Source organism: Melanotaenia boesemani, chromosome 6, assembly GCF_017639745.1.
Source record: "Melanotaenia boesemani isolate fMelBoe1 chromosome 6, fMelBoe1.pri, whole genome shotgun sequence".
In the NCBI taxonomy this organism is placed as follows: domain Eukaryota; kingdom Metazoa; phylum Chordata; class Actinopteri; order Atheriniformes; family Melanotaeniidae; genus Melanotaenia; species Melanotaenia boesemani.
The window spans coordinates 37,746,552-37,773,813 of NC_055687.1; the positions used below are offsets into that span (position 1 = coordinate 37,746,552).

Consider the following 27,262-nt stretch of genomic DNA (forward strand, 5'->3'; position numbering starts at 1 on the left):
CGTCATCATCCATGTACCTCCAACCATGTACCTCCAACCATGTACGAACGTAAATAGAAGAAAGGCCAAGAAGCATCTGTTGGAGTGTTAGCAGAATGAGGATTTATGGACACAGCGCTGCCATAAGGATACAGGACCTATGTGGGACATGGTATGAATGATTTAACATCTGACTACATTTACATACAGCAAAATATGAGGCAAAGAAGGGATCCTCAGAGTACGTAACAAAAAATAAAAGAAAAAATCTAACTAATGGAGCAAGTAAAGGCTATTTGTAATAAGGATCACAAAGTTGTGAAGTGGGGTTTCTCAGCCCCGGGATGGTACTGGGCAATGACATCCACAGAAATGTGTATTATGAATGTCACAAGTCAGAAGCACAGAGTTGTAAGGGTGGAAACTCATGTAGTGTTGCTTTAAACTGAGGGAGCTAATGACCACATGAATAACTGGAAAAAACAGCGGAAGCCAGGGAGGTATTTTATGAAAGTTGCTCAAAAATGCGAGACTCACCTGAAATACTCAACTTAAACAGCCATCTTTTAATTAAGCCTGAAGTCGTCCAACTAATGCAGCTCACCTTTGTTTAATCCAGATTGATTCAAGACAGACTTGCCTTGTCTTGTCTTGTTTTGTCTCACTAGTGCACACACCCAAGATATCCAACAAGCCCAAATGAATGGATTAAATAAAACCTGATAAAAGGAATGACACAAAAGGCAAAATCAGAGGATCAAAGACTGTTGACTGAGCTGCATGAAGAATACAAACATATTTTCACCTAAAACAGGCAAAGCTGCAGCTATTAACAGAACCAGGGAGGTGGTATGGTAGAAAAATGCTGACATGTTGGTTGGGTCAGTGTTCCACGTTCAGTTATTTCACCCTGTGGGATTAATGAGGAGTTCAGTTGTTTTAAGTTAGAAGTGAGAATGAAAGACTGAACTTGAGAAACCTGTAACTAACCAGCTAACCTGTTGCTGGAAAAGTCATACCCTTGAACAGTGGCATCAGACTGGGGGGGTAAACGGTACCATTTAGCCAGGGCCCGCTGCAGGGTGAGGGCCCTTGAAAATCCTGGAATGATTTTATTTTTTATGTTCCATTTTAAAATGTCTAATTAATATATATGATAATCAAAGTCAGTTTGCCCGAGTTAAGGTGCAGAGAGAATTAATTTAGCATTAACAATAATGATGAATGTTCTATGAGGCCCTATCACCCCTCTTAAAATGGTTTAGTCCACACCCACACTGGTCTGTCTAACCGAGTTACACAGAGCGAGCAGCGAGACAGCCAGAGGAGAAAGTCATGTATTTCCCAAAGAAAGTGAAGTCTGGATATCATAAAAGGGAGAGAAAAAAACACAGGGTTAGAAAATGAAGTGAAGGGGCAGCAGCTTCTTATTCATTAGTTAGAGAAGAGGTGAGCAGCACCTGGACTAACAGTCTGAGCTGATATCAGCAGCAGGTGTCTGTTGGAAACATGTCAGGATTCATTTGGGGACAACACACATGTATTACTATCAGAAATCCATCAAAGTTGTTAAATAGTTTGATGTTTCAGACCTCGTGAGAAAAACAGGTCCACTTACTGTCCTTATTTAGTCCTTTCCCAGAGACCAGTCATGACATATCTGATATCAACGGATTCTTTGTCATTTGTGAGGATGCTGCTGACATTGTGTTTCTGAGAAACTGAATGCACCAGACCCTGAAGTCTGTAAAGTTGATAACAAATGATCTACCATGAATGAATAAAATGAAACAATGACTGATCAATAAGTCAGAGTCTGATTCTTATTCAAACTCCTGCTGTTGGTGCTTTGAGTCAGTACCTTATAAAAAATATCTAACCTGGAAAAAGGGGAAAACGCTGTCTTGTAATTATTACTGAATTATTTTATTTAGTAACGGAGTGCCATGAATCAGAAATCTGCCCAGCCAGATGTTTTAGGGTACAGAGTAGAAGAGTTCATTGTCAGACAGGAGATAATACAAAACATGACTGATGTGTTTGTTGGTGTAGCCTGACAAATGGTTAATGCTTAACAATCATATATATTGAATTAGTACCACTGTAACATGCAATGATCAGTATTAGCAAAGATTACCATCATGAACCATATGGTCCTCATTCTCAGACACAGCAGCAGGTCCATCATCATGTCCAGATGATCACCGAGTTAATGGAGGCAGTTATGTTATTCAGTTTATAATCAATAATATGTAGCTGGTTCGAACAGAATAATCTCAGTAACACATGAAGTTTTATTCTATTGTATTTTATGCTGTAAGCAGGTTAAGATAATCTTGTATCTGTCTAGCTTTTATGTGGTCTGTCCTCCTTGTAGCACAGAGTGAGATACAGAAGATGTGAAGAAAAAGGGCGTAAAGGCTGCTCTGAAGGTAGTGAGGAGGTTGAGGAGAGGAAAGAGGAGGAAAAGGAAGACAGGGAAAGGCTGAGCAATGCAGAAGAGTGTCTGCCAGATGAACCAGGAAAATGGCTAGAGAAGCCAGTTAACCACTTAGAGGTTAAACCATGATCATATTTATTACCTTACAGTCATACCACAGGAAAAGTATGCATGAGAACTATTGATCAAGTCCACTTTGGGGCCCACAGAGATGTTTGTACAAAGGGCCCAGATTTTTGTGCTACACCCCTGCACCAGTGTGATGGGTTGTTTGGGGCTGTTGGCAGGGGGTCTTGCCCTTCCCTAATGTTTTTTTTTTTTTTTTTTTTAATGCCGAGGACTTGCAGATATCCTCTCGAACTGGACAGATGCTTCAACTCTACATGTCTCCTCAAATTAGAAGCCTGTTTGTCTGCAGGCAGACATACCTCGCACAGAAGTGTTAGATTTTAACTGTTGGAATCCTCTGCAGACAGTACGTAATAGTCCCGTAAGTAATCATAAACACTCAAAGCATGTGACTGAGGAGTTGCTGGTTAGTTGTGCTAAAGTGTGCAATGCATGGTGGGTAACTTAGTGTGAAGTGGGTATAGCTCAGGTCCAAATGTAGGCAGTGACTGTTACAGGACTTCACAAGTTCACGTTCATGGTCTTTATTTAGAAATGTGTTGTGTTCCGTTAATCATTTACACAAAAATGAATGTTTTCAATCAACGTGTTCATTTTAACTTGTTCATGCACAACACTGGTGTCAAGTCACCTGGCTGGCAACGAAGGGACGTGGCTGCAATTAATTTAGGATAAATGCAAAAACAAAACCTCTAAATTGGGATTAATAAAATATTTATTATTAGTCTGTGTTCTTTAAACGCCTATAAAGTTTTAAAGACAACTATGAACACCACAACCTGCATTCCTGCACATTTATACTCACACATTTTTATAATATGACAGAACATGTTGGGTTTTTCAACACCAGTCTGAGTCAGAAAAGAGTTCCTGTGCTGAGTTCCTGTCTTGTTCCAGTACTTAGAAAATCCCAAACATCTGAACCAAAAGACTACAGACCAGTTGCTCTAACATGTCATATTATGAAAGTCCTTGAGAGGCTGTCATAGTTCTCTTCAATAAGCAATGAGTTACACCTTTCAGGACCCATTGTTTGCAAATGGTAATGGGCTTGGGGTTGAAGATGCCATCATCTACCTGCTTCAGAGAGCTCACTCTCATCTGGATCAATCAGGCAGCACTTTGAGGATCATGTTCTTTGTTTCATCAAGTGTTTTTAATACATTTCAGCTGCCCTGTTATTATGTGAGAAGCTCCATAATTTCCACAGCCTCCATACCTCCACAACCACCTGAATTTATGACTACCTAACAAACAGACCACAGTTTGTGAGACTGAAAGGTTGTGTGTCTGAGATGGTGGTCAGCAGCACTGGAACACCACAAGGGCCTGTACTCTCACCATGTCTCTTCACACTTTATACGTCACACTTCCAACACAGCTCTGAGTCCTGTCATCTGCAGAAGTGATGACTGCAGTTGTGAGACGTATTAGTGATGGACAAGAAGCTGAGTACACAAGGAATATTATGCAGGACTCTAAAGTGCGACAATAACTGTTGTAATTGGGACAAAAATGTCACACAGGTGGAAGTGAAGGACTTTAATTATCTCCGAATGTCTGTCTGCGTATTCTGTGTTCATCCCCCTACCCGGTGCACATTAGACATCTGGTACGGCGAAGAACAACAGACGAGAATCACATAAACTGGAATCAATTGTAAAACATGAAATACGTTGGAATTTACGTATATATGGTTGTTATCTATTATCCTCACTAATGTGAGAGTTATTCACGGAGCCGGAGCAACATGAAGCAGAAATCTGGATGAGAGCTGAACGGGTTTCACCCGCTGCAGCCCCCCGTCTGACGCCACCTTAACTGACCGGGATCAAGTCTCCCCCCGTTCAGCGGTGGCTAAGAAGTTATTTTTAACAACTAAAAAAACCCAACACTTCACAGCTCTAGAAAAACTGAAAGAGGTGCATCTGTTTCTGGTGAAGTATTCGAGTGAGAATAAACTGGCTGACAAACCTTGCCGGTGAACCAGACCGGCCTCCATCGAACTCACTCTGTGTTTAAGCTGCACCTGGAGGCTGTCCTGGAGAAAACCCATGAAAATGAATAAACGTGGTTGACAAAACTACTAATATTATTTTAAAAAAGTCCAAGTCGATAAATATGAAGAAAAAGATGAAACGTAAATCCAGACAGGATCATTTGCCAGAGGCAGCACAACCTCATGAGCTGTTTCAAAGTCTGAAATTTTAGTTTCATTCAGTTTAGTGAAGCTAGAAGCTTATATTTGAAAATGTTTTTAATATTTGTACTTTACATTTGTGCTTTAAATAAGGACAAAGATTTTTCTAAACCTCATTATTGTTCACAATAACTTAAATAACCTTTGTTGTATATTTGTAAGGATCAAAAGACAATCTTTAAAATGTATTAAAATGAGCTGCTGATATAATAAATAATGACGTCCCACCAGGAATCAGGATCTGCACATTTATTCTGCAGATAGCACGAGGCACAGACAGCGGCTCGGTCTCTCCCCGTCTACCTTACAATCGTTTTCCAGCTTAAAAAAATGAATAAATAAGCTACAATAAAAAAAAGAGTGACTTTCAAGTCATCAGGATACTTTAAACAATATTAAATAAACTCAACAAGAGTAATATGAAAATAAATTAAAATAATATAGAATAGAATAGAAGAAGAATAGAATGCCTTTTATTGTCATTATACACATATACAATGAGATTAAGCCATCCCCAATGTCAGTGCAAAGAGAGCAGTATAGAAGATAAATAAATAAATAAAAGATCTAAGATATAAAATATTTACAGAAATAAACAGATGTGCACACTCCTTGAGTTATTTGCAGATATAAGTATGATGTATATACCTGTATACTATACATGTGTATAGTGTTCGAGCTGAAAATATATAAATTACACTGAAACATATCCAAGTCAGAAAATATATTGCACATTCAAAGTATTGTTGCACGTATCATGATATGTTGTACATGTCACATGCACATATATTGCACATATGTCGTTAGTGTCCAGAGTATTTCACATTTGAAGTCCTACAGGAGTTCAGGGCAGTTACTGCTTTTGGAAAGAAACTGTTTTTGAGTCTGTTTGTTTTAGTCCTGATGCACCTGTAGCGCCTCCCAGAGGGCAGCAGGGCAAACAGATCAGAGCCAGGGTGGGAGCTGTCATTTATGATGTTTCTGGCTCTGCTGAGGCAGCGGGAGGTGTAAATGTCCATCAGGGAGGGGAGAGGACAGCCAATGATCTTCTGTGCTGTCTTTACAACTCTCTGTAGCCACTCCCTGTCTGCTACAGTGCAGCTGCCGTACCATACTGTGATGCAGTATGTCAGCAGGCTCTCGATGGATGAGCGGTAGAAGGTCAGCAGCAGGTTGGAGTTTAGTTTGTGCTTCCTTTTTTTTTTCTTTTTTAACTTGTCCTGTCCAGCATCATAGCAGCAAAATGATAATCTGGTTGCTGTATCTTGCTGAACAAATTTGCTCTGCCAAGGGGAGGCCTATGGGTAAGGCTCCTCTTGATAATCTAATTAATTCATTTATTTATTTACTTTAAATCACGGAATCTATGTAATCTTGCTGGACCTGACCGGAGGGGACAGAAAAAGATGGAAAATAGCAAAAAGAGCAAAAGGGAAAGAAGAAAGGAGACAAAAAGGTCACAGACAGAAGGCAACGGCCCTTCAATCCACACCATCACCAGACAACAAACTGTTACACCTGTACATGAACACACCAGAAAATTTCCTACAACTTTTACAAAAGCAGAAACACACACACAGAAAAAAACTAGTCATTAAGAGTTTTTAAATAATAACCAAATCAAAAAGAAATAACAGCGACCAGATACTAACTCACAGGAAAAATACAAAAATAATTATCGCTTAGTATTAAAACCCACTGAACAACTCAGTGACTGTGTCAGCATGCAGAGCATGAGAAACAAGGAGGGATCAGTGATGAAGAGTGGTAAGTGAGATCATGCAAATGCGACCACGCCTCCACGGAGGCCAGAGGCAGACCAGGGCCAGAGGCCCAGGCCCCCAGCAGCAGACCCAGAGCACCAACCCAAGCCACCCCACCACAAAGACGACTCCAGCCCCACCCGAAGCGCGGCAGAGGAGAGCCCCAGCAAGAGCCCCCAATGGTCCCGGGACACAGGCCCCATGGACCAAGATCAGCAGCCACTGGCCCCGCCAGGGACCGGCTACCCAGGGCAGCCCAAGCGAAGAGCCCAGGGCCCCAGTAGCCCAGAGGCGGCCGCCCCACCCCCTAAAAGGTAGAGGGCCCGCAACATGCCTAGGAGGACCAGGCCCCCCCAGACAGCCACCCGGCGTAGGCCAGCACACACCCCGATGTTCCAGCCTCACACCCCGGGAACCAGGGTGCTATCGGCCCCCTCCCCCCACTCCCCACCTACTCCAATCTGCTCCCTATATAACCCCACACTCACACCCTCCCCCACGCCGCACCCACAATCACTCACCACCACACAGTCACGCCACACACAACCCACCCGCCATGCCCTGTGGGGGACACCCCAGGCGGAACAGAGGACAGCGAGCCCCAAGCACCCCCCCTTGACCCAACAACCACAGAGCCAGCAGCCCACCAGCGCAGCCACCCCGGGACCTGGCCCCGGGGCAACCACCTCCCCCCGCCTGCCCCCGGCCACACACAGGGGGAACAGGGGTGTGAGAGGTCCCCAATACTCTCTCCCTCCCCGCTACAGACTGTTTAGGTAGTGTGTGTTGTGTGCAATTAAAATTGAGGGGCAGTGACCGCAATGAGCCGGGTGCCGGGCCACTTAAGTGGCCCCGCCCGACATGCACCATATGACATGCCCCCCAGGTGTTGTTTGTGCGTTGTGTTTCTTGTGTTTTGGTGTCTTGGTGCAATTAAAACTGAGAGGCGAGTCGCCACGGGGTGCATCCAAGGAGACCACTGAATGCAGTGGTGTAGTCCAGGGTATACGGCGGTATACGGCGTATACCCACTTATTTTTCGGTCAGCATTGCGTATACCCACTTCTAAATCCCCCTGATGCGCACCATTCAGTAATATCTGTGAGCCAGGTAGCCCATTTTTTCCTTAAGGATCATGAAGCCACGACCCACCCTCTTCTGCCTCTAATTGGCTGGTACTCGCAGCCTTCACTGATTAGATTGGTTAACTTTAGACATGAGTACAGATGAGCCAATCAGAGGCAGAGGAGGGCGGGTCATGCCAAGAAAAATATTGCTAACACCTCAGGTGCAAGTGGAAAAAAAAAAACTCGCTAACGGCAGACAGCAGGCGGCAGTATGCCAACCCAGTTGATGAAGGACATCATCCTGCAGGTGAGTTTTAAGGTGGTTTCCAAATAAGTCATTGTTTTAACCTACTGGCAATATGACTAGACATTTAGAAGAGACGAGATTTTGTCACCAGTAGTTAAACTGTGCGAGTTGCTAGCGTTATGAAAGGCTAATGTTACCCTAATGTTAGGTTGCTGAAGCTAGCTAGATTGGAATAATGAGGGGAAACCGCGCCATTGTTGGTTTTCAGTAAGTGTTAATTAGAATTTCATACCAGACTAATGTTAGATGAAACTGATTATCTCAGTTTCTATGAAGCTTGTTTGTTACTGTGAAGGTCTAAATTATAACGTTTAATTTAAAGGTAATTTTAATTTTAAAGTAGCTAGGCTGGTAGTTGATTTTTCAGTACAGTAAGTTAAAAACACAAGAATTGGGACAAATAGTTTAAGATTCGGCCTAAAACAATATTGAGGTCTAATCAGAATGTCTTACTTTGTTTAGGGACAGACAAAAATGAAAAGAAAGGGAGATATTGCAGATTTTTTTATAAAGAGGCACAAATCAGGCCCAGACCAGCCCCAGGCAGACCCCAGCCCTGAAACCAGCAAACCTGGCAGCTCCCACCTGGGCGCTAGCCAGGCAAGTCAACCCAGTCTACCACCACCAGGTCAGAACATACAGAGGAAGTAAATTCTCCAGCTTATTGAAAAGTGAAGCCTCAGCAAATGGTGATTTTGACAGATAACACCTCATTTTGAATGTTGGTTGTTTATGAAAATCGGGGGATCCATGATCCATGTCTTGCTGATGACTATTGTGAGTGTATGTGAGAGAGAGAGACATGGAGATGCAAAATATTTATTTTTATTTTTTTTTATTTAGACATAAATAATGACTGGCCAGACCTGTGGAGTGCTAAACAAACAGAAGACTTCAAATCCAAGAACCCCTGGTTGGGATCCAAAAACAAAAAATTAGGTAAGTTTAGGTAGATTGCCAGTTAACTAACTAAGTAACTTCTGAAACTGTGTGTGTGTGTGTGTGTGTGTGTGTGTGTGTGTGTGTGTGTGTGTGTGTGTGTGTAGGTGTGTGTGTGTGTGTGTGTGTAAAAGGACCATTCTCATGTACAGCTGTGGGTACAGTATTACATTGCTTGTTTATGCTTCACAGGATGTCTGGTCTGTAGCAGTGTGAACTCCATTGGGATCAACAAGGAGCAAGGTGTGTCACTCTCAAGAGAATGGATGAACTTTGAAATTCAAGTGTCTGGCCATGAAAGTAGAACAACAAGTCTGTCAGTCTTGAGAAATAAGGTGAGGAAACATGCGTTGTCCAAGGCCCACTCTCAGGCTGTGAAGGTGGCAGAGCAACAGAAAGAAGCTGCCATTGACAATGCAATGGAGACCATGACTGAGTCCTACATGAAGGAAACTGAAGCTGTGTTTCGAACAGCCTACCATCTGGCCAAAAATAACCGACCCTTTTCTGACCATGAAAGCCTCATTGAGCTGCAAGAACTGAATGGTGTAAAAATGGGCTCAATACTTCATTCACGTTACAGTGCAACGCAAATAATACAGCATGTTGCTAGTGAGATGCAGAGCAAAATTGTCAGTAGCATTATAGCATCATCCAGTAAGTTAGCTGTTCTGATTGATGAGGCATCTTCTTTAAGTCACAAGGCTGTCATGACAGTTTCTATTAAAGCATCAATTCAAGAAGAAAGCCCTGAGTTTATATTCCTGGAACTTGTTGAACTTGAAAATCAGAGAGCAGATGGCATAGTACAGGCGTTACTTACCTGTTTAACTAATGCTGGCTTTACAGAAGAGTGGCTTCATGAAAACATGAACAACTATAGTAGTCTAAACATGTCACTGTTTCTAAAACAGCTTTTTTTGGACTACTTGGAAAAAAGGAAAAAAACGTGGCGAAAATTGAGTATACCCACTTCTCCATGGACCACTACACCACTGACTGAATGGTCTCCTCCGTTCCACCCCGCATGGCTCCACGCCTCCCTATGTGTGTGTGTGTGTGTGTGTGTGTGTGAGACAGAGAGAGCGGGAAGTAAGAGGGGTCTGGGGATGTACGTACAGAGGGAAGCAAACTTCCCTCTGGATGATGAGCCTCTAGTGGCATTAGGCACCCCCGCTCCCCAGGAGGCCCCCCAGGGCAAGACAGGCCAGGAGAGGCCGCCCCCCACGACCGGGCCATTCAGGGACCACAGCCAGTGAGCCGTCATCAACCCCAGAAAGTACCCACCCTCCCACACCCCTAACAGGGAATGAGAGGATGGGGACAGCGGCAGACCCACCATACCCTGGGTCCCAGGGTGGCAACCAGATACCAGGGCATGCACCAACCCACACCACGGCAGCACATACAGGCAGGCCCAGACCCCCAGCACACACAGACCCCACCACCCCGGAGGGAGGAGGACCACCCCCGGGCACCAGAGCCCAGAACCCCCGCCCAGCCCGTGCCGGAATGGCCCGGCCTCCCGGCCCAGGACCGAAGCCCACCAACCCAGGCGCCACCAGTGGCCTCACCCCCCGCCAAGAGGCGACTCCAACCGCTGGCCCCCACAGCCCCTGACAAGGCCAGACCCAGAGCCACCCCCACCGCAGAGCAGCCCGGTCCCGCACCACGGGCAACCACAAAGAACCCGCAACCACCAGTCACTCCCGGCCATTTCCCAAACCCCCATAGCAACGAGGTCACAGTCCTCCACCTACACTAAGTGATGGAACTAAGCACAGGGGACCAGAGGGAATGAGATTCAGCTAAATAGTTCTTTGAGAAGGCAGACTTTGTCTCACTACTGATGTGGTCAACTAAGAGATTCCTAAACTGCTGAATACACAGATTATTTTTGTTTTTCCAGTTCACAAGGATAGTTTTCTTTGCGATGCATAATGCTGTGCGTATTGTGTGTGCAGAGTTAATTGCCATATTAATGTCCCCCAAGTCACCTAGTAGACATAGTGCGGGGATTGTAGGAATATTACATTTAAACCATGTTGACATGTCCACACATACCTGAAGCCAGAACCTGCGGACAGGTGTGCAGGACCACAAGGCATGGAGATAGTTGTCAGGTGTGTTTTCATTGCAGTGTGTGCAGATGCTTGATTGTGACAGACCCATCCTGAACATCCTTTGTCCTGTATAATGAGTTCTATGCAGAATTTTGAATTGTATTAGTTACATATTTGAATTCTTAGTCATTTTAAAGGTGTTTAAACATATTTGTCACCATTTATATTTATTAAAGTTACTGGATAAGTCCCCCTCCCATTTTGAAGTTGGAAGACAGATTGAGTCTTCTAGTTTGGATAATAGTCTATATGTTTTTGATAATAGCTTTGGGGCATTGAGATTCATGAATTCTGCCACCCTGATAGGTAGCTGTAAGTTTAATTGATTAATGGTATATTTTTTACATATAATAGATTTAAGCTGGTGATATTCTAAAAATGTTTTGCTACTGATTCCATATTGTGAAGTGAGAATATTAAATGATAAGAAGTTTCCATTTTCTATTATATGTTCTAACTGTTTTATTCCTTTATTTTTCCATTGAGTAAAATTGATAAGTTTTTTGTTTTGCAGGATGTCAGGGTTGTTCCAGAGGGGTGTAAACCTACATGAAAAAAGTGAGGATTTGGTTATTTTTAGAAAATCCCACCAAGCCACTAAAGAGGAACTGATATTGATGCTTTTAAAACACTTGTGTGTTTTGATGGTTGAGCTGATGAATGGCAGGTCAGAGATAAACAGATCCTCACACAATGCTTGCTCTACATCTAACCATGATTCATCCAAACTGCTACCTCCACCGTGAGAGACCATCCTCTATTGCTTTAAGTAGCTGGACATAATTTAGCTTTGTCAGTTCTGATAACCTGGAGGAAATGTTTATGCCTAGATATCTAATGTTTCCAGACTGTATTGTAGTATTGGGTGTGTTTTGTAGGTCACAGTTGATGGGCATAATAATAGTCTTAGACCAGTTAATAGAGTAGTCAGATATTGATGAGAATGTGTTAGTAAGTGTGATTGTCTGGGGGAGAGATGTTGGTGAGTTCTGGAGGAAAAGTAATACATCATCAACATAAAGACTTATCTTGTGTTCTATATTTTCGGCATGGATTCCTTTAATCTCTTTATTTTGTCTTATGGCAGCAGCTAGGGGTTCAATAAAAATAGCAAAGAGTGATGGAGAAAGCGGGCAGCCCTGCCTGGTGCCTCTCTGCAAACAGAAGCTTGGAGAGGTTTGATCATTGGTCTTCACACATGCATTTGGGTTGTTATATAATATTTTTATCCAATCTATGAAAGATGACCCAAACCCAAATTTGTTTAACGTTGCAAATAAAAATTTCCAGTTTACTCGGTCAAACGCTTTTTCTGTGTCTAAAGAAATTACTGTGGATTCCAGGTTATGTAGAGTAGAATAATCTATGATGTTAATTAATCTACACATGTTAGTAGAGGAATGTCTACCTTTAATAAAGCCTGTTTGGTCAGGATGTATTATTAGAGGGGTTATTTTTTCTATTCTTCTGGCCAAAGCTTTGCTAATTATTTTGAGATTTACATTTATTAATGAAATTGGACGGTAACTGGATGGAAGTGTCGGGTCTTTACCTGGTTTTAATAGTAGAGTAATATTGGCTAGGTTCATATTTGAAGGTATTTTTTGTTTTTCCTTTATTTCTAATATCATATTGTAGAAAGTGGGTGCCAGCATTGTCCAGAATTCTTTGTAGAATTCTGCTGGGTAACCATCTGGACCTGGACCATCTGGACCTGGAGCTTTATTGTTGAGCATATGCTGGAGAGCTTCTTGGAGTTCGACAACTAAAAGGTGGGAATCCAAGACCATCTTATTTTAATGTTTTAATTTTGGAAGATTGATGTTACTAAGAAATTTATCAATATTGTCATCTGTTGTAGTTAGTTGTGATGTATATAATGTTTGATAGAATTCTTTGAAAGTGTTATTTATCTTGTCAGGGTCGTGGCTGATGTTTCCTTCTGGATCTCTGACAGAGGAGATGGTTGATTTCTCCTTGTTTGTTTTTAACTGATTAGCCAGGAACCTTCCAGATTTGTTGCCATGCTCAAAAAATGAGAAGAGAAGGAAATTATTTTCCCTCTCATTACTGCTTTTCCTGCTTCCCAAAGAACACACGCTGAAGTTTCTGGAAAGTCCTTATTTTCTAGATATAAGAACCATTCTCTTTTAAAGTAGCTGATAAACTCAGGATCTTTAAGTAATGACGTATTAAATCTCCAGTTTCTAGTTGCTGGTTTATTGCTCTTACTTCTCAGAGTGAATGATACTGGTGCGTGATCACTAATGCTAATAGGATGGATTCTGATTTCTGACATGTCATTCATCAGCGAGCTGCTAGTTAAGAAATAATCTAATCTAGAATAGGAATGGTGGACTGAAGAGAAGAAGGTGTATTCTCTTAGTGTGGGATGGTGAGAGCGCCAAGCATCACAGAGACCAAAATCCTTCATGTTTTACAGTTTCTGAGGATTTCCTGACTCGAGGAGCTCCTGTGGTACTTTGTTTGTCCAATATAATGTTAAAATCCCCTCCTATAATTAGTGTGTTATCTGAGTGACCATAGAGGCGAAGAGGGAGTGAAAGAAGAAGGATCATCTACATTTGGACCAGATATATTTGCGATACATAACTTAACATTCTTAATAGATAATGTAACTATTATAAATCTGCCTTCTGGATCTATGATTGTATTATCTATATCAAAATTTAACCTTCTATTAATAAGAGTTGCTGCTCCTCTCTGCCTAGAATTATAACAAGCTGAATACACGTGTGGAAACTGGGTTGTTGAGAGAAGATCTATTGTTGAGTTTGATAAATGAGTCTCTTGGAGTAATATTATATCTGCTTTCATTTCTTACAGACGATTAAAAATTTTTAACCTCTTTTCCCTTGTGCCATCTCCACGCACATTCCAAGTGACAAATGTGAGTTCGTTCATGAACCAACCACAGAAATGAGGCTATATGCATATTACTGAAGCGTGTGTGCGTGCATCCCACTGCTTCTCTGCGTGCATGTGTATCTCCCAGCTGGTTGTGACAGAGATGTATGTGCGCTTGTGCTGTTCTGTGTGCGTTCCTGTGAATCATGAACAGTGTAGTGGAGACGGGCAGTGGATTTACTGTTAACTAAATTATCTTTTATGGCAGTTTTATGGATATAACATGATCTAGTGAGAAAACAGGAAAATTAAAGCACATACCAAGTCAGTAGAGCCACGGAGTGATGTCCGGGCCGCGGTACAGCTGTCCAATAATAAATAATTTATCCACCGCGATGACAGTGCGAGCGCCTTCAGCAATAAATTTCCTCCTGATGGGAAACAGGACTCTCCGTTGGTCCAGAATCTCTCTCGGATATTGGTTGTTTACTCCAAAGTTCGTTCCCTTCAGTTCGCGGCCCTGGTTCTTCACCTGCTCCTTCTGTTTGAAGCTGACGAACTTCGCTACAATAGGTCTTGGTCTGCTGGACCCGGGTTTCCTCCCGCTGAGCCGATGGACTCTGTGAAAGGAGATGTTTTTCACCGTTTCCTCTGGGAGCTTCAGATGGGTTTTGATTAAGTTTTTCACCGTGGTCTCGGGGTCCTCCTCCGTCTGCTCTGGAATCCCTGCAAATACCAGGTTCTCTCTCATGCTCCGCGCCTGCAGATCGATCACCGTTTCCTTCATCTTCTTATTTTCCTCCGAGAGACGGGTCAAGCCCTCGGTGAGGGATTTTACCAACTCTCTGAGACCGGCATTTTCTACAGCCAGAGTTTCCACCTGCTTCTGGCTGAATTCTAATGATTCACGTAGCGCCTGGAACTCCTTGTGGAGAATTTCTACCAGGCTCAAACGCGCATCAAAACTATTGAGTTTCATATCTATAGAGATCAGAACATCCATTGAGTCGTTCCCCGGTGGTGAAATAGCTCCAGGTGAATCCTCATTTCGCTGTCTCTTGGACTTAGATGAGGTGGAGGGGGTGGACGTGTTGTTTGGTTTCCCCATGACGATTCTGTCGTAACAACGATCTATAAAATCTGTCAGGCTGGCCAAATCCTCCCCGCTGTGCTCCAGAGTGTACCTTATAAAGATACTATTTTCCTACTTTAAAGAATATTTTGATTAGGCTGAAACAAAATACAATTGAATGAAAGTATAAGTGTTTGGGAGCACCTAGTTTGAATCTGCCGTCTCCCCGGAACTACGTCACCTACAGCATTAGTGTCACTAACCTGCCACCAGCGTCACCTACCTGCAGCAGTCTCTTTTTCCGCTTCCTGAGGACTCTCAGGAAGTGTAGCTGGTGCTGAGCCTTCTTAGTGATTGACGTGATATTCTCTGACCAGGAGATGTCGGCTGAGATGATGACGCCAAGAAACCTGATGGTGTGGACCCTCTCCACACACTCGCCGTTTATGTAGAGGGGGGCTGGGTCCGTGCTGAGCCTCCTGAAGTCGATGATCATCTCCCTGGTTTTCTTGGTGTTGAGAGTGAGGTTGTTCTCAGAACACCAAGCAGCCAGCTTCAGGATCTCCTCCCTGTAGGCAGCCTCATCACCCCCGGAGATGAGTCTGACCACTGTAGTGTCGTCAGCGAACTTGACGATGAGGTTGTCATTGTGGGCCGGTCTGCAGTCGTGGGTGTAGAGACAGTACAGGAGGGGGCTCAGCACACAGCCCTGTGGGGAGCCAATGCTCAGCGTGCGGGTGGAGGAGAGGTGGGGACCTAGTCTCATAGTCTGGGGTCGGTCTGTTAGAAAGTCCTTTATCCAGGCACATGTGAGAGGGGGGAGGCCAACAGTGTCCAGTTTTGTGCATAGTCTGTCCGGGATTATTGTGTTAAACGCAGAACTGTAATCCACAAAGAGCATCCGGACGTAGCTCTGCTGCTGCTCCAGGTGGTTCAGCGCAGAGTGAAGAGCTACAGCTATGGCGTCCTCAGTGGATCTGTTTGAGCGGGATGCAAACTGGTGGGAGTCGAAGTCTGGGGGGAGATGGTCCTTGATGTGCTGAAGAACAAGTCTCTCAAAGCACTTCATGATTACCGGAGTGAGGGCCACTGGTCGGTAATCGTTCAGACTGGTGATGGGAGACTTCTTCGGCACCGGGACTATGATGGAAGATTTGAGGCAGTGTGGGATGACTGCCTGATCCAGGGAGAGGTTGAAGATCCTGGTAAAGGTGGGGGCGAGCTGGTGGTGCTCTGAGCACCTTGCCCGGTACTCGGGCAAAGAAGCAGTTTAGCTCCTCTGCCAGTTGTTGCACTCTGATCTGCTGTCGACACATCACAACCTCTGAAGTTGGTGATGTCCTGTATGCCCCGCCACATCTCCCGAGTGTTGTTGCTGGACAGGTGGGACTCTATGCGCATCCTGTGGTCCGCCTTGGCTCTTTTTATGCCTCTTTTCAGGTCAGCTCGAGCAGCACTGTACAGTGCTCTGTCCCCTGACCTGAAGGCAGCATCCCGGGCTCTGAGGAGTGCGGGGACCTGGCTGGTCATCCAGGGTTTCTGGTTTGGGAAAGCCCTGATGGTTTTGTCCACAGTCACATTCCCGATGCAGAACTGAATATAGTCCAGTACCGTTCCTGTGAGTGTGTCCAGCTCCTGTTGTTCAAACATGTCCCAGTCTGTCTGTTGGAAACAGTCTTGGAGTTTGGCGAGTGCATCTTCAGGCCAGGTTGTTACAGTTTTTGTGGTGGGCCTGTTCCTACGTCTGAGGGGGTGTAGGCCGGGGGAAGCAGGAGGGAATGATGGTCTGACTGTCCGAGGTGGGGGAGGGGTACAGCCCTGTTTGCATGCTTGATTTTAGTGTAGACATGATCCAGGGTGTTCTCCCCCCTTGTAGCACACTTAACATGCTGGTAGAACTTCGGGAGTACAGTCTTTAAGTTGGCCTTATTAAAGTCCCCCGCAATAATGTGAACACCGTTGGGATGAGCCCGCTGTTGTCTCGCTATGTCGTCTGGAATGTTATGCGTGTGGTGAAAGTCGCATCTGGTGGGTGTACGGGATGTTTGCACGACCACTCGTGCACAAAAGAAAGAAAAACGACAGAATAAGAAAGAGAAAAGAGCACTGGAATGGAGAGCCGTAAGCCGCTGCATCCATGCGCGCCGCCATCTTGTCATTCTTGTCCTTTCCATTCTTGTCCTTGTCCCTTCTTGTCTCCTTCCATGCCCTGCCGACGTCCTTGACAGCCTGTCTGGTGCTTGCTGGTTCAGCACAATGGACGTATCCAGCGGCTACTGGCAGGTTGAGCTTGAGACACAGGACAGAGAAAAATCAGCTTTTACCACCAGCAAGTGGCCTGTACCAGGACAACTGGGAACATGTTATTGCCTATGCCAGTCACTCACTCAGCCCGTCAGAAAGGAAGTGGTCAATCTTTGACCAGGTGTTTGGGCAGAGCTCTGTGGATAATGATCCTACTGGCAGACATAGCCGATGGTTATCAGAGCTGGTTGTATATAACTGCAAAAGGAGCGTGTTTTGTTTCAAAATTCTTGATTCCTCTCTCGAATCTCCCGTATAGGTTAACATCCTTCATACACGTATATATATGGTGCAGTAGCGCTCGCACAGAAACACACTGCAGACATGCTATACTTGAACTAGCTGCGTGGTCCTCTCTTCCTCTCACACGGCTGAACTCTACAGCTCAACATACAGAGCTCCACTAACTGAAGTAAGAGGTTCCGCTCTCTTTATTAACTCAGTCACAGAACACAGAACTTTAGCACAGAGATCGTCTATAGTGACACACATCGCACTCTAACACCCCCACTCGATGCTGTCACTCATCTCACATTTGTACATCATATGCCAAACAAATATGAGCAGAACTTCTCATTTCTTGCTCTAGTAGCAGGCTTAACCACCAACCAGGCCAGAAATCTGGGTCTAGTGATGGACTCAGACCTTAACTTTGAGAAACACATGAAGGGAACCACAAAATCAGCCTACTTTCACCTTAAGAACATATCAAGGGTAAAAGATGTGATGACTCAGCAGGACCTGGAAAAACTAGTCCACCTTCCATCTTTAGTCGGCTTGATTATTGTAACAGTGTTTTTACAGGTTCTACCTAAAACATCAGTCAGACACCTGCAGCTGATCCAGAACTCTGCTGCTCCAGTCCTCACTAAGACCAAGAAAGTGGACCACATCAGTCCAGCTCTGAGGTCTTTACACTGGCTGCCTGTTCGTCAGAGGATAGACTTTAAACTTCTGCTGCTGGTCTAGAAAGCTCTGAATGGCTTAGGACCAACATACATCGGAGACCTCTTGACCCAGTATGAACCTACCAGAACCCTCAGCTTATCTGGATCCAGTTTCTTATCAGTTTTAGAGTCAGAACCAGACATGGAGAAGCTGCATTCAGCTTCTATGCTCTACACATCTGGAACAAACTCCCAGCAAGCCTCAGATCAGCTGAAACACTCAGTTTATTTAGATCCAGGTTAAAGACCAACCTGTTCTCTGCTGCATTAACTAGTTTTTATTTAGAGTCCAGATCTGGATCTGGTTCTTTTAAGCTGGAATCATGTTTTAATATTGTCTTTAATTAATTAATTGTCTTTTCTTTTATTGCTTTCTGCACCTTGCTGTAATATTTCATGTAAAGCACTTTGAATTGTCTCGTACATGAAATGTGCTATACAAATAAATTTGCCTTGCCTTTGTTAACACGACAATGCCATGTTTTCTGTTGGACAATACACCAAAACAATATCACCCTGCAAAACACTTGACCTTATAAAGTGGGACTTTATGTCCACGTTTACTCCTCTGGTGGTTTACAGGATTCTTTGCCAGGCGTATGGTCCCTTGATTGTCCTTGAAAATCTTCACCGAGGTATCCTAGAGACAATGACCCATGTCATTTTGTAGTTGTGTGAGGGAGAACACTTCCTGAACTGCGATTGATAACGCCATGTACTCGGCCTCACACGCTGACAATTCAACAGTTTGCTGTTTCTTTGTCTTCCACAAGATAAGCTCCACCACTCTGTAAGCTGAAACAATAGCCTGTGGTGCTTTTTCTGTCCTCTGGGTCGTTAGCCCAATCTGTGTCAGAATAACCCATCAGTTCCAACTTAGTGTCAACCTTCTTGTAACACATCTCAAAGTCTTTAGTTCCCTTCAGGTATCTGTACACATGTTTCACAGCAGTCATATGTTTTTCTCTGGGGTCTGACAGATACCGTGATAGTTTGCTCACAATCCAACTAATATCTGGTCCAGTACAGGTCGTGATGTAGATGAGGCTGCTTAACATTTCTCTGTACTTTTTCTGAGCCGTTTGGCCTCTCTCTGGAGTGAGGTCGCATTTAAACTAACTGGGTGTGACTTTACTTTTGCTGTCTGACATGCCAAATCTTATGAGGGGCCATTTGAGACGTTATTCAGAATTACCCTCTCACAGACACATTGAAGTCATTCACACATTATACTGAAACCTCTCATACACTATACTGAAACTGCCTCTTATATACTATACTGAAATCATTCACGCACTATAATGAAATTTCTGAAAAAATCGCATTTCACTAGTATGTATGAAAGGAATTCTACTAGTGTGTGTGAGTGAATTTCACTTGAAAAGGAAGTCATTTCAGTTAAAACGGAAGTCACGGAGTTGAAAAAAAGGAGCGCGTTTTGTTTCAAAACTGAAGAAGAAGAAGGAGGAGACTATGGTTACAAGAGATTTTATAAAGATTTATGCTGTACAGATGTCTGCTCAGCAGCCTGGAAGCCATCTAAGTTACTGCCTTACTGAATACATTACTGGCCTCAGCAGAGACGATTAGAACCCTGTCTAACGCAACAGCCGGACAACCAACAGTAGCAGAGGACACGCTAACTAGCCACCTAGCATCACTCTTTCCATCCCACCAGCAAAACCGTGTGTTGGCCGTTTCTTCCAGATCTTTTCCATTAAGGAGAGAATGTGAACCTTGTTATCAAGCACAGCATTGCTTCACTAAGTGGACACCAGGCACGAGGAGAAAAAGGTAAATATTATTTACTTTTTAGGCTCTTAATGTGCTACTGCTGCTAATTGCATTTCCACATTCAGACCTGTACAAACATGAACTTATCTGGACACGGTGATTTTAGTACTTCTCCTGAGTTTATTGGTTCTACTTGTGGAGTGGAAAGAGATGTTATTATCGTGTACTGTATAAACAGATCATTCCGTTGATATGTCGAGCGCAGTTTCATTGTCGAGGTGTCTTTCATTTCCAGCTTCGTCCCCTAAATTCTCATAATATAATATAATATAATATAATATTCATGCTGTTCCTCCCTGTCTTAAGAATGATTAATTACATTAGAATAAACAAATCCTGACCTCTTTTTTTTAAAGTAATATCAAGAAAAACAATGTTATCCAAATAGCTGTAATTACAGCTGTAAAATTGTACAATTCTCTCAGGAACTTACTTCTTGTCTAAAGCATTTTAAGTGTCCATGCAGTGAATGTTTTTAACTTATCAGGTTGCTCTTCTGAAGTTGTGGGTTTTGTGTGACATTCTGTTAGTGGTCCCTGACTTAACATGAACCTGTTGTTTTCATGTGTTTCAGAGCCAGGGATCAGCAGCACGCCCATTTTAACAAGGACATAATACTGCTTCCCAACCCAACATGGGATATAGTTTGCAAAGAAGGGCCAAAACAATGGCTGCACACACATAGACATATTCTTAGTGCTTTTGAATTCCACAAGGCTTGGGACTACCAGACTGTTATAAAATGCATCAGAGAAGGCTTTGGTCACCACCTTCCAGAAGATGTTAGGTAAAGGTCCATTTTTTTACAACATATAAAAACATATTTCAACATAATAATGTATTTGTGATCAAATCTACAGTTCCGCCTCAAATCCCCATTAAAGAAAGGAAAGTCAGGAGCTGAATGGCATGCTAATCCACAAGGTTTCTAAAACAAAAGCCCTATCTGTTAGACCATCAAAGACCCTTCTAGTAAGTAACATTATTTTCTTAACTATTTAAATAATTATCCTTAAAATAGTGTAATTGTCTTAAGAAATTATATAAATATTGTGTATCGCATGTAGTAGTGCAACACCTTTTAAACGACAAAAATGATTTTATTGCAATCAGAACAAGGATAATACAAAATATTTTTTTACACAAGTACTACTTTTTAACATGGTTGTTTACAGTAATTTAGATGTTGCAATGTTTACTTCTGTTTAAAATTTTTGGTCTTCTTACTTTCTCTTTAAAAGACTGAATGTAAAGAAAAAGAGTCTACTCCTATCCCTCCTGAATCAACCTCAACCATCTGCTACAACTGCTAATGATAGTGATGATGACCTTTTTGAAGTTGATGCTTCACACAACCACACAAGCCCAAGCAGCCGTATCACCACAAGAGCTGATACAAGCTCAAGAAGTCACAATGAAGATGGTAATCCTGGCACTAGAAGTCACTATGATGATGGCTATGGAAGTAACCCCACTGTTAGCAGTGCTGTTAAAAGAAAAAGAGTAATGGAGTTAAATGATGGAAACTGTGACAATCGTGGCCACAGTGCAGGAACAAGTGGTCATGATGGCGGGCGAGGGAACTGTACAAGTAGAGATGACCAGCCAGCACAAGTAGCCATGGTGAAAGAAACTATGCAATAAATGATGGTGGAGCAGTCACAAGCGGCTATGATGGTGACAACTCTGCGAGTAGTGACAGCAACCCAAGCGCTAGGAGTCATGATGAAGACTACTCTTCATATTTAACACTTACTTGTCTGTCTGATGACTTTTCTGAGGATGAGGACCTCAATCTAGCTATAATGGCTAGTTTGGAGAGTCGAAGGTGAGGAGCACTCCCATAATAATGAAAGATACATGAATATAAACAAATGGCTTGTTTTTTGTCTTTTATCAGGCTGTTATTATTATTTTGTACATTCAGCTTGAGTTTAACTCAAGTTTTCCAGTATCATCAAACTAGTTTACTTTTAATTGAGGTTGATCATTATGGTGGCTCACAGACGTAACCTGATCACAGGAGTTCACTCTTAAAGGCTCAAATAAGAACATTTCACCAGCAAAATAATGAATAGTCAGATTACCAGTTAAATGTTATAATTGGTCATGGAAATGACCACAGACCTAAAATTTACATATACTACATATACGTTCATGTTTCCAGTTGGTTGAGTCAAACATTTGCCTATTACTAATCCATGTCTGCATCTTTTTACTTGTTTTTAATGTTGTTATATTGCTGATCATATTCTTTTTTTTAATTGTTTATTGTTCTGTAGTCAAACTAAATTCATCATAATACATTGCTGTTTCATGTCATTCTACATTATGTTTGTGGTTTAAAGTTTGCTGGTATTGTTTTTAATTTTCAACTCCACAACTTTTTGAAACAAGTGCTGATAGCTTGATAAGATAGCTCATGTTTCAAAGTGTCATTTCACAGCATGATATGTGATGCTGGTTCTCTAGTTGTATATTTAAGCATATAATCACAAAGGAGCCAGAGCTTGTCTATCTTTTCTTATTTTACTGACCCCAGATCCCAGTTCAAGAGATACTTCTGGAACTTATAACCAAAAGTTTTTTCTTCTTCCGGCTCTCGACAAAGGCAGACGCTTTTCTTCTCTCTCCCTCCTCCCCACTCTGCCCTGCTACTTGTCCTGTCATCTCTGAGCCTCTCTCGGCATTTCTGTTCTGAATCTAGAATCTAGAACCACAGATTTGATCAGCTGGTCCCTAAATGCAATCGACCAAATTTATTTGAACCAGAAAACAGGCTTAGGGGAGCCTGCTTGTCCCGGCGGAACGTTTTCGGCTGGATTTGTGATGGATTCCTGGGGAGTGTGGAAAGTCATGTGCCTGTTGATTCTGTCTGTTGATGACGCTGAAGACATCTATACATTCGGATTCATGATAACTGGGTTTCTGCTGTTTGGAGCGGGCGGTTTCCTGGCATATCACAAAATTCAGACACTGTCGGCGGCCACTGGCAAGCTGCCGGATTTCTGTGCCGGTGTGTGTCGAGCTATGAACAATCAGACTTTGGCGTTGCAGGAGCTGAATTGTAAACTGGAGGCTATCCTAGCCTCATCTTATTCCCCTCATGTTATCTTCTAGCTCAGAATAGCAAGCTGGTCGCAATTTCGAAGCTCGTACGCAGGGTGGACACCAACTTGGAGAAGTTGTCGGCTCGGCTGGATGGAAATTGACCTACAAATTCGGATGATTTAGAGTCGCCAGTGGGACCACTGAGGGACTCAAGGCAGATGAAACAGCTCTGGCCTGAAACTAAAACAAAGGCTGTTATCTAATTTGGCTCCCTGTACTGGCCTTGGATGGCTGGTTATAAAGTTCTCCTGGACGGTTATGTTGACGGATGCTCAGTCCCCCCACACTTCTCTTGGGCGGTGGACTTTTCCTGGATCAGCTCACTTACTGCACACACACACGCACCACACTCACATACACCACCACAGACACATACACCACCACAGACACACCTCCACCATGATTTTCACTGCCTTGGTTGGTCCCCCCCCCACTCTCGGGCGGCGGGTCGACTGGATGCACTCTCATTCAGCTGTCCTAGAAAACATTTTATTTAAATGGGCATCTGCCTAAGCCAGAGTGGCTACTGAAAGAATCAGAGTGCATTAATTCGCTACCTCATACCTGCAACTGCTCTGCTGTGACTGCAGATTTTACGCTAAAATTTCTTGAGAAGTTGTCAAAAATATTATAATTTTATTATGTGTGATGTAGGTATGCATTAGTGTTGGATATGTAAATAGCGTACCTACAACTGAAGAACCACCTATTTATACATCTCTCTGTAGAGTGTCTCAACCATCTGTAACATCTGTAATAAACACAGTATTTTAATTGTATAAACATTTAACAGTGTACAGCTATTCTTCAAACATTTTAAAAACACAATGCAGCCTGTCAGTGATGGTTACTGTGTGTCCCATTAATGTCAACATTATAGACAAATACCACAGTAACTGTAAATTCTTACAGCTGGTCCAGCTGTGCATGTGCTGACAGAAACGGACTTTGCTGCAGATATTTCATATCTGTAATGATCTACTTGATTTACTCTATCAATGCATCACTTTGAATGTCATCTGTAGGGAAGACTAAGACCAAAACAACTCTACTTAGCTGCATATTTAGTATCCGAACATTTTATTTTACAGGTGTGCCTCATGAAGGGACAATTGAATGTTGTTTCTTGCATTTCTTCAATTACATAACTGTTCTAGTGGTTTCAGTAAAGCATATTATTTCCGTTTTTATAGCATTTTTTAAACATTAAAAATAGTTTTACATGTGGGCCTACCTTGTGTATTACTAATTTTACATGGGTCTGCAGTATGTGGTATCTCACTAACAAGTAGCCTCTATAACAAGCCATCCCTACTCCTTGTGATGCTAGGTGTCTGAAAGTACAACTCTTGAAGAACTCAAGAAGTCAGTGGCACCACTGTTTGACTGCTTGACCAATGCAGGATGTCTGAGACCTATTCATTCAGTAAGAGACAGGGATCTGCTGATACATGACATCGTCATGTTTCAGGTCATCCACAGGGTTCAAGGTCCATTTCAGAGGTATTCAGTACTAAGCATTTACTGTCAGGTTACTCAGAATAATGTTTAGAATTGTACCCTTCATGGTTATTTACATCATCTGAAATAGATATCCAATTTCATTTTTTATATTGTGCATGTACAGTTGTTTAAAACCCTCTAATTACACATTATTGCTATAGATTCTGTGAAGGACTGAAAACACTCGGGGTACTGGAGAAAATCCGAATCCATCCAGACAGCTTTCGCCCCTCGTTCTGCTATGAACCAGGCAGTCTGACTGCTGACCAGACTGACGACCTTTTTAGCATTCGCCTATCTCCAGAAGGAAGCAACAAAAGAGCTGCTTAAGAAGAAGTTGTCACATTCTGGAGAGACTATCTCTAAGATGCAGACAGTAATTCTGTAATAAAACATTTCATGCATTCCTTTCACCATGTTGGTCTGCATATTGTATGATGGTAAATATAACCGCTGTGTCAGAATTTGACCCTAGAAATCCAACCACTCACCAATGTAAAAAATCTTAAATGTCCTTTTTGGTTGGCCATCTATCTCCCAGGCATTAATTCAAACTGTATTTATTGGATGGTTGGTAGATTTTAAGAGTCACTCATTAAACACTACCTGTAAATGTAATTTGGCACCTTTTATTATGGGAATACTCACATATCCATCTTAAGAATCTGTCCTTGAATCTGCAAGTGAGATGAATGCTGTTTTATAAAATCCACCTGCTGTCAAAAACAAATAATATATTTTTTAAATTGTTTATGAAGCCATTAAAATACACAAGTTTGTGTATTCCTATTACATTATTATTGTACTATTATTGGCAAACTTGTCATGGTCATTTTATTGCAGTCACAGAGGCACCTCAACACTGTTGGATTGTCAAAGAAAAGTAATTTTTTCATCATTGACATGTTTTAAAGCTTGGTTTTCAGGTGTAAAACACTGAAATAAAATATTTAGACAAACTATTAATCATGTTAATCTTTGTGTTTGTTTTTTGCTCTTTTGGTACAAGATGAGGAAGGGTAGTCAAAACGTCAGAAGATACTGGCCTTTGCAACCGGTGCGTCCATGGTACCACCTACTGGATTTTCACCAACACCTTCTATTCAGTTCATTCATATTGGCGATGACGACTTCTCCTACACACCCATGTTCCCTATCGCAAACACGTGTGTTAACTGCATTAAGTTGCCCTAACATGTGTCATACCAACTGTTCAAGGAAAAGTTTGACTTTGCGTTAGGAAACACATGCGGCTTTGGCAGAGCATGAATATATTTGTATGTTCATGGAACCTACAACTAAAACATGTTTTTGTCTCTCTTATCTGGTTATCTCACTCTGCAGTTCTTTAAATGCAGTAATAATTTGATAACAGGCTACACACAGAGTTGTTTAGGAAATACTTTAGACAAGTAAAATGATGCCATGTTGTGAATGTCATTGGTGTACTTTGTCTTTCTGGATTCAATTGTCTGCATTTTCCAATCGTTCCTACTCAGTTTGTCATTGTTGATCCCTTGTGTGTACCTTCAACTTAGTGTCTGAATGAAAAACAAAAGTTCCAGTAATTGTTTAATAACAGTTTAATGACAATATGTACAAAATAAGGGAAAGTAAAGCAGACTTTGAAAATAATTTGGCATAGCTCCATTATCTACTACAAAAGCGCAGAAGTGACAAAAATGCATCTATTCCATAATGTTCATTATGGTCTCATTAATGTTTATGTCAATGTCAGGAATGATGACATTGTTATTGGTTTGAAGTTCTGGTAATGGGCCTTCTTCATCAACACCATAGTTATCTTGAATAACATCATTTATAACTGGATGGATTGCAAAGCTGTTAATGGCACCTGTATGCCACAGCTGAAGAGGAGTCCGCCCACCTTGTGTGGACAGGCCATGGTTGTTCCACTGATTACTGCCCGTTCAATTCTTGGTAAATAAATGTAATGCAAACAAAAAAGGTGTATTTCATTCAATGAATTTAATATGCCCTCTTCCTCCATCAAGTTAAAAATGTTCATAAATTGTCTAGACACAACTCTATTGAGTTCTGACCATAGTCTTTCTATTCTTTGGTTGTGTACTGAAACCCCTGTCATGACACTTTTCAGTCCCCTTCTCTGCAACATAAAACAAGCAACTTGAACATTCTCCATACCATGTTCACATCTTACCCTGAAGGGTAAGCCAAACATCTCCACTCCCTCTAAAAAGAAAGACAAGACACGTGTGGCTCTGTTGTTTGAAAGGCACTTCAGATATATTATTGTACGACTGAGGCCATCGATGCAGCCATGAAAAACCATCCGCCACCTAACCAGCTTGTGGTTGCCATCAAAATGCCTGTTGGAAGAAATAATCGAAAATTAGTTTGTATCATTGTGTATTTTAGAATTTATCATAGTAAAAGCACTGTAGTAACTAAGATATGTGCAGAATATCAGTATGCCTTCCCTTCCCTGACATTTTAGTCAGTTTTTGTCAACAAAGATGACATTTATACAGTATTTTATATATCTAGCAATTTTATGACTCAGGCATTAACAAATAGGTGGTTAAATCAAGGTTTTAGGGTTTTTATCATTTTTTTTATTGCGGTCTGCACCAATTTAGTGAAATCGGTCATTTATTTGACTTTTCTACTTATAAAATCAGTTAGCTGAATGAAATCCACTGAGTCTGTCATATGTCAGTCTCTGGTTCATTTG

At 42.3% G+C, this 27,262-nt stretch overlaps 1 protein-coding gene across 1 annotated transcript; it reads left to right on the forward strand.

Moving 5' to 3' along the window:
* Positions 1 to 7,493: 7,493 nt before the first annotated feature.
* LOC121642121 (E3 SUMO-protein ligase KIAA1586-like) lies at positions 7,494 to 16,484 on the forward strand. The gene is made up of 4 exons (XM_041988615.1): positions 7,494 to 8,513; positions 8,729 to 8,824; positions 9,017 to 9,677; positions 16,328 to 16,484. The coding sequence occupies exons 1-4, from the start codon at positions 8,360 to 8,362 to the stop codon at positions 16,482 to 16,484; spliced, it is 1,068 nt and encodes a 355-aa protein (XP_041844549.1). The 5' UTR covers positions 7,494 to 8,359.
* The last annotated feature ends 10,778 nt before the right edge of the window (positions 16,485 to 27,262 follow it).

Coding starts and splice junctions, on each gene's coding strand:
- LOC121642121 (XM_041988615.1), top strand. CDS start 8,360: ATGAAAAGAAAGGGAGATATTGCAGATTTTTTTATAAAGAGGCACAAA. Junction 8,825..9,016: donor ATCCAAAAACAAAAAATTAG/GTAAGTTTAGGT, acceptor TATGCTTCACAG/GATGTCTGGTCTGTAGCAGT. Junction 9,678..16,327: donor AATGCTGGCTTTACAGAAGA/GTGGCTTCATGA, acceptor GCCTCTTTTCAG/GTCAGCTCGAGCAGCACTGT.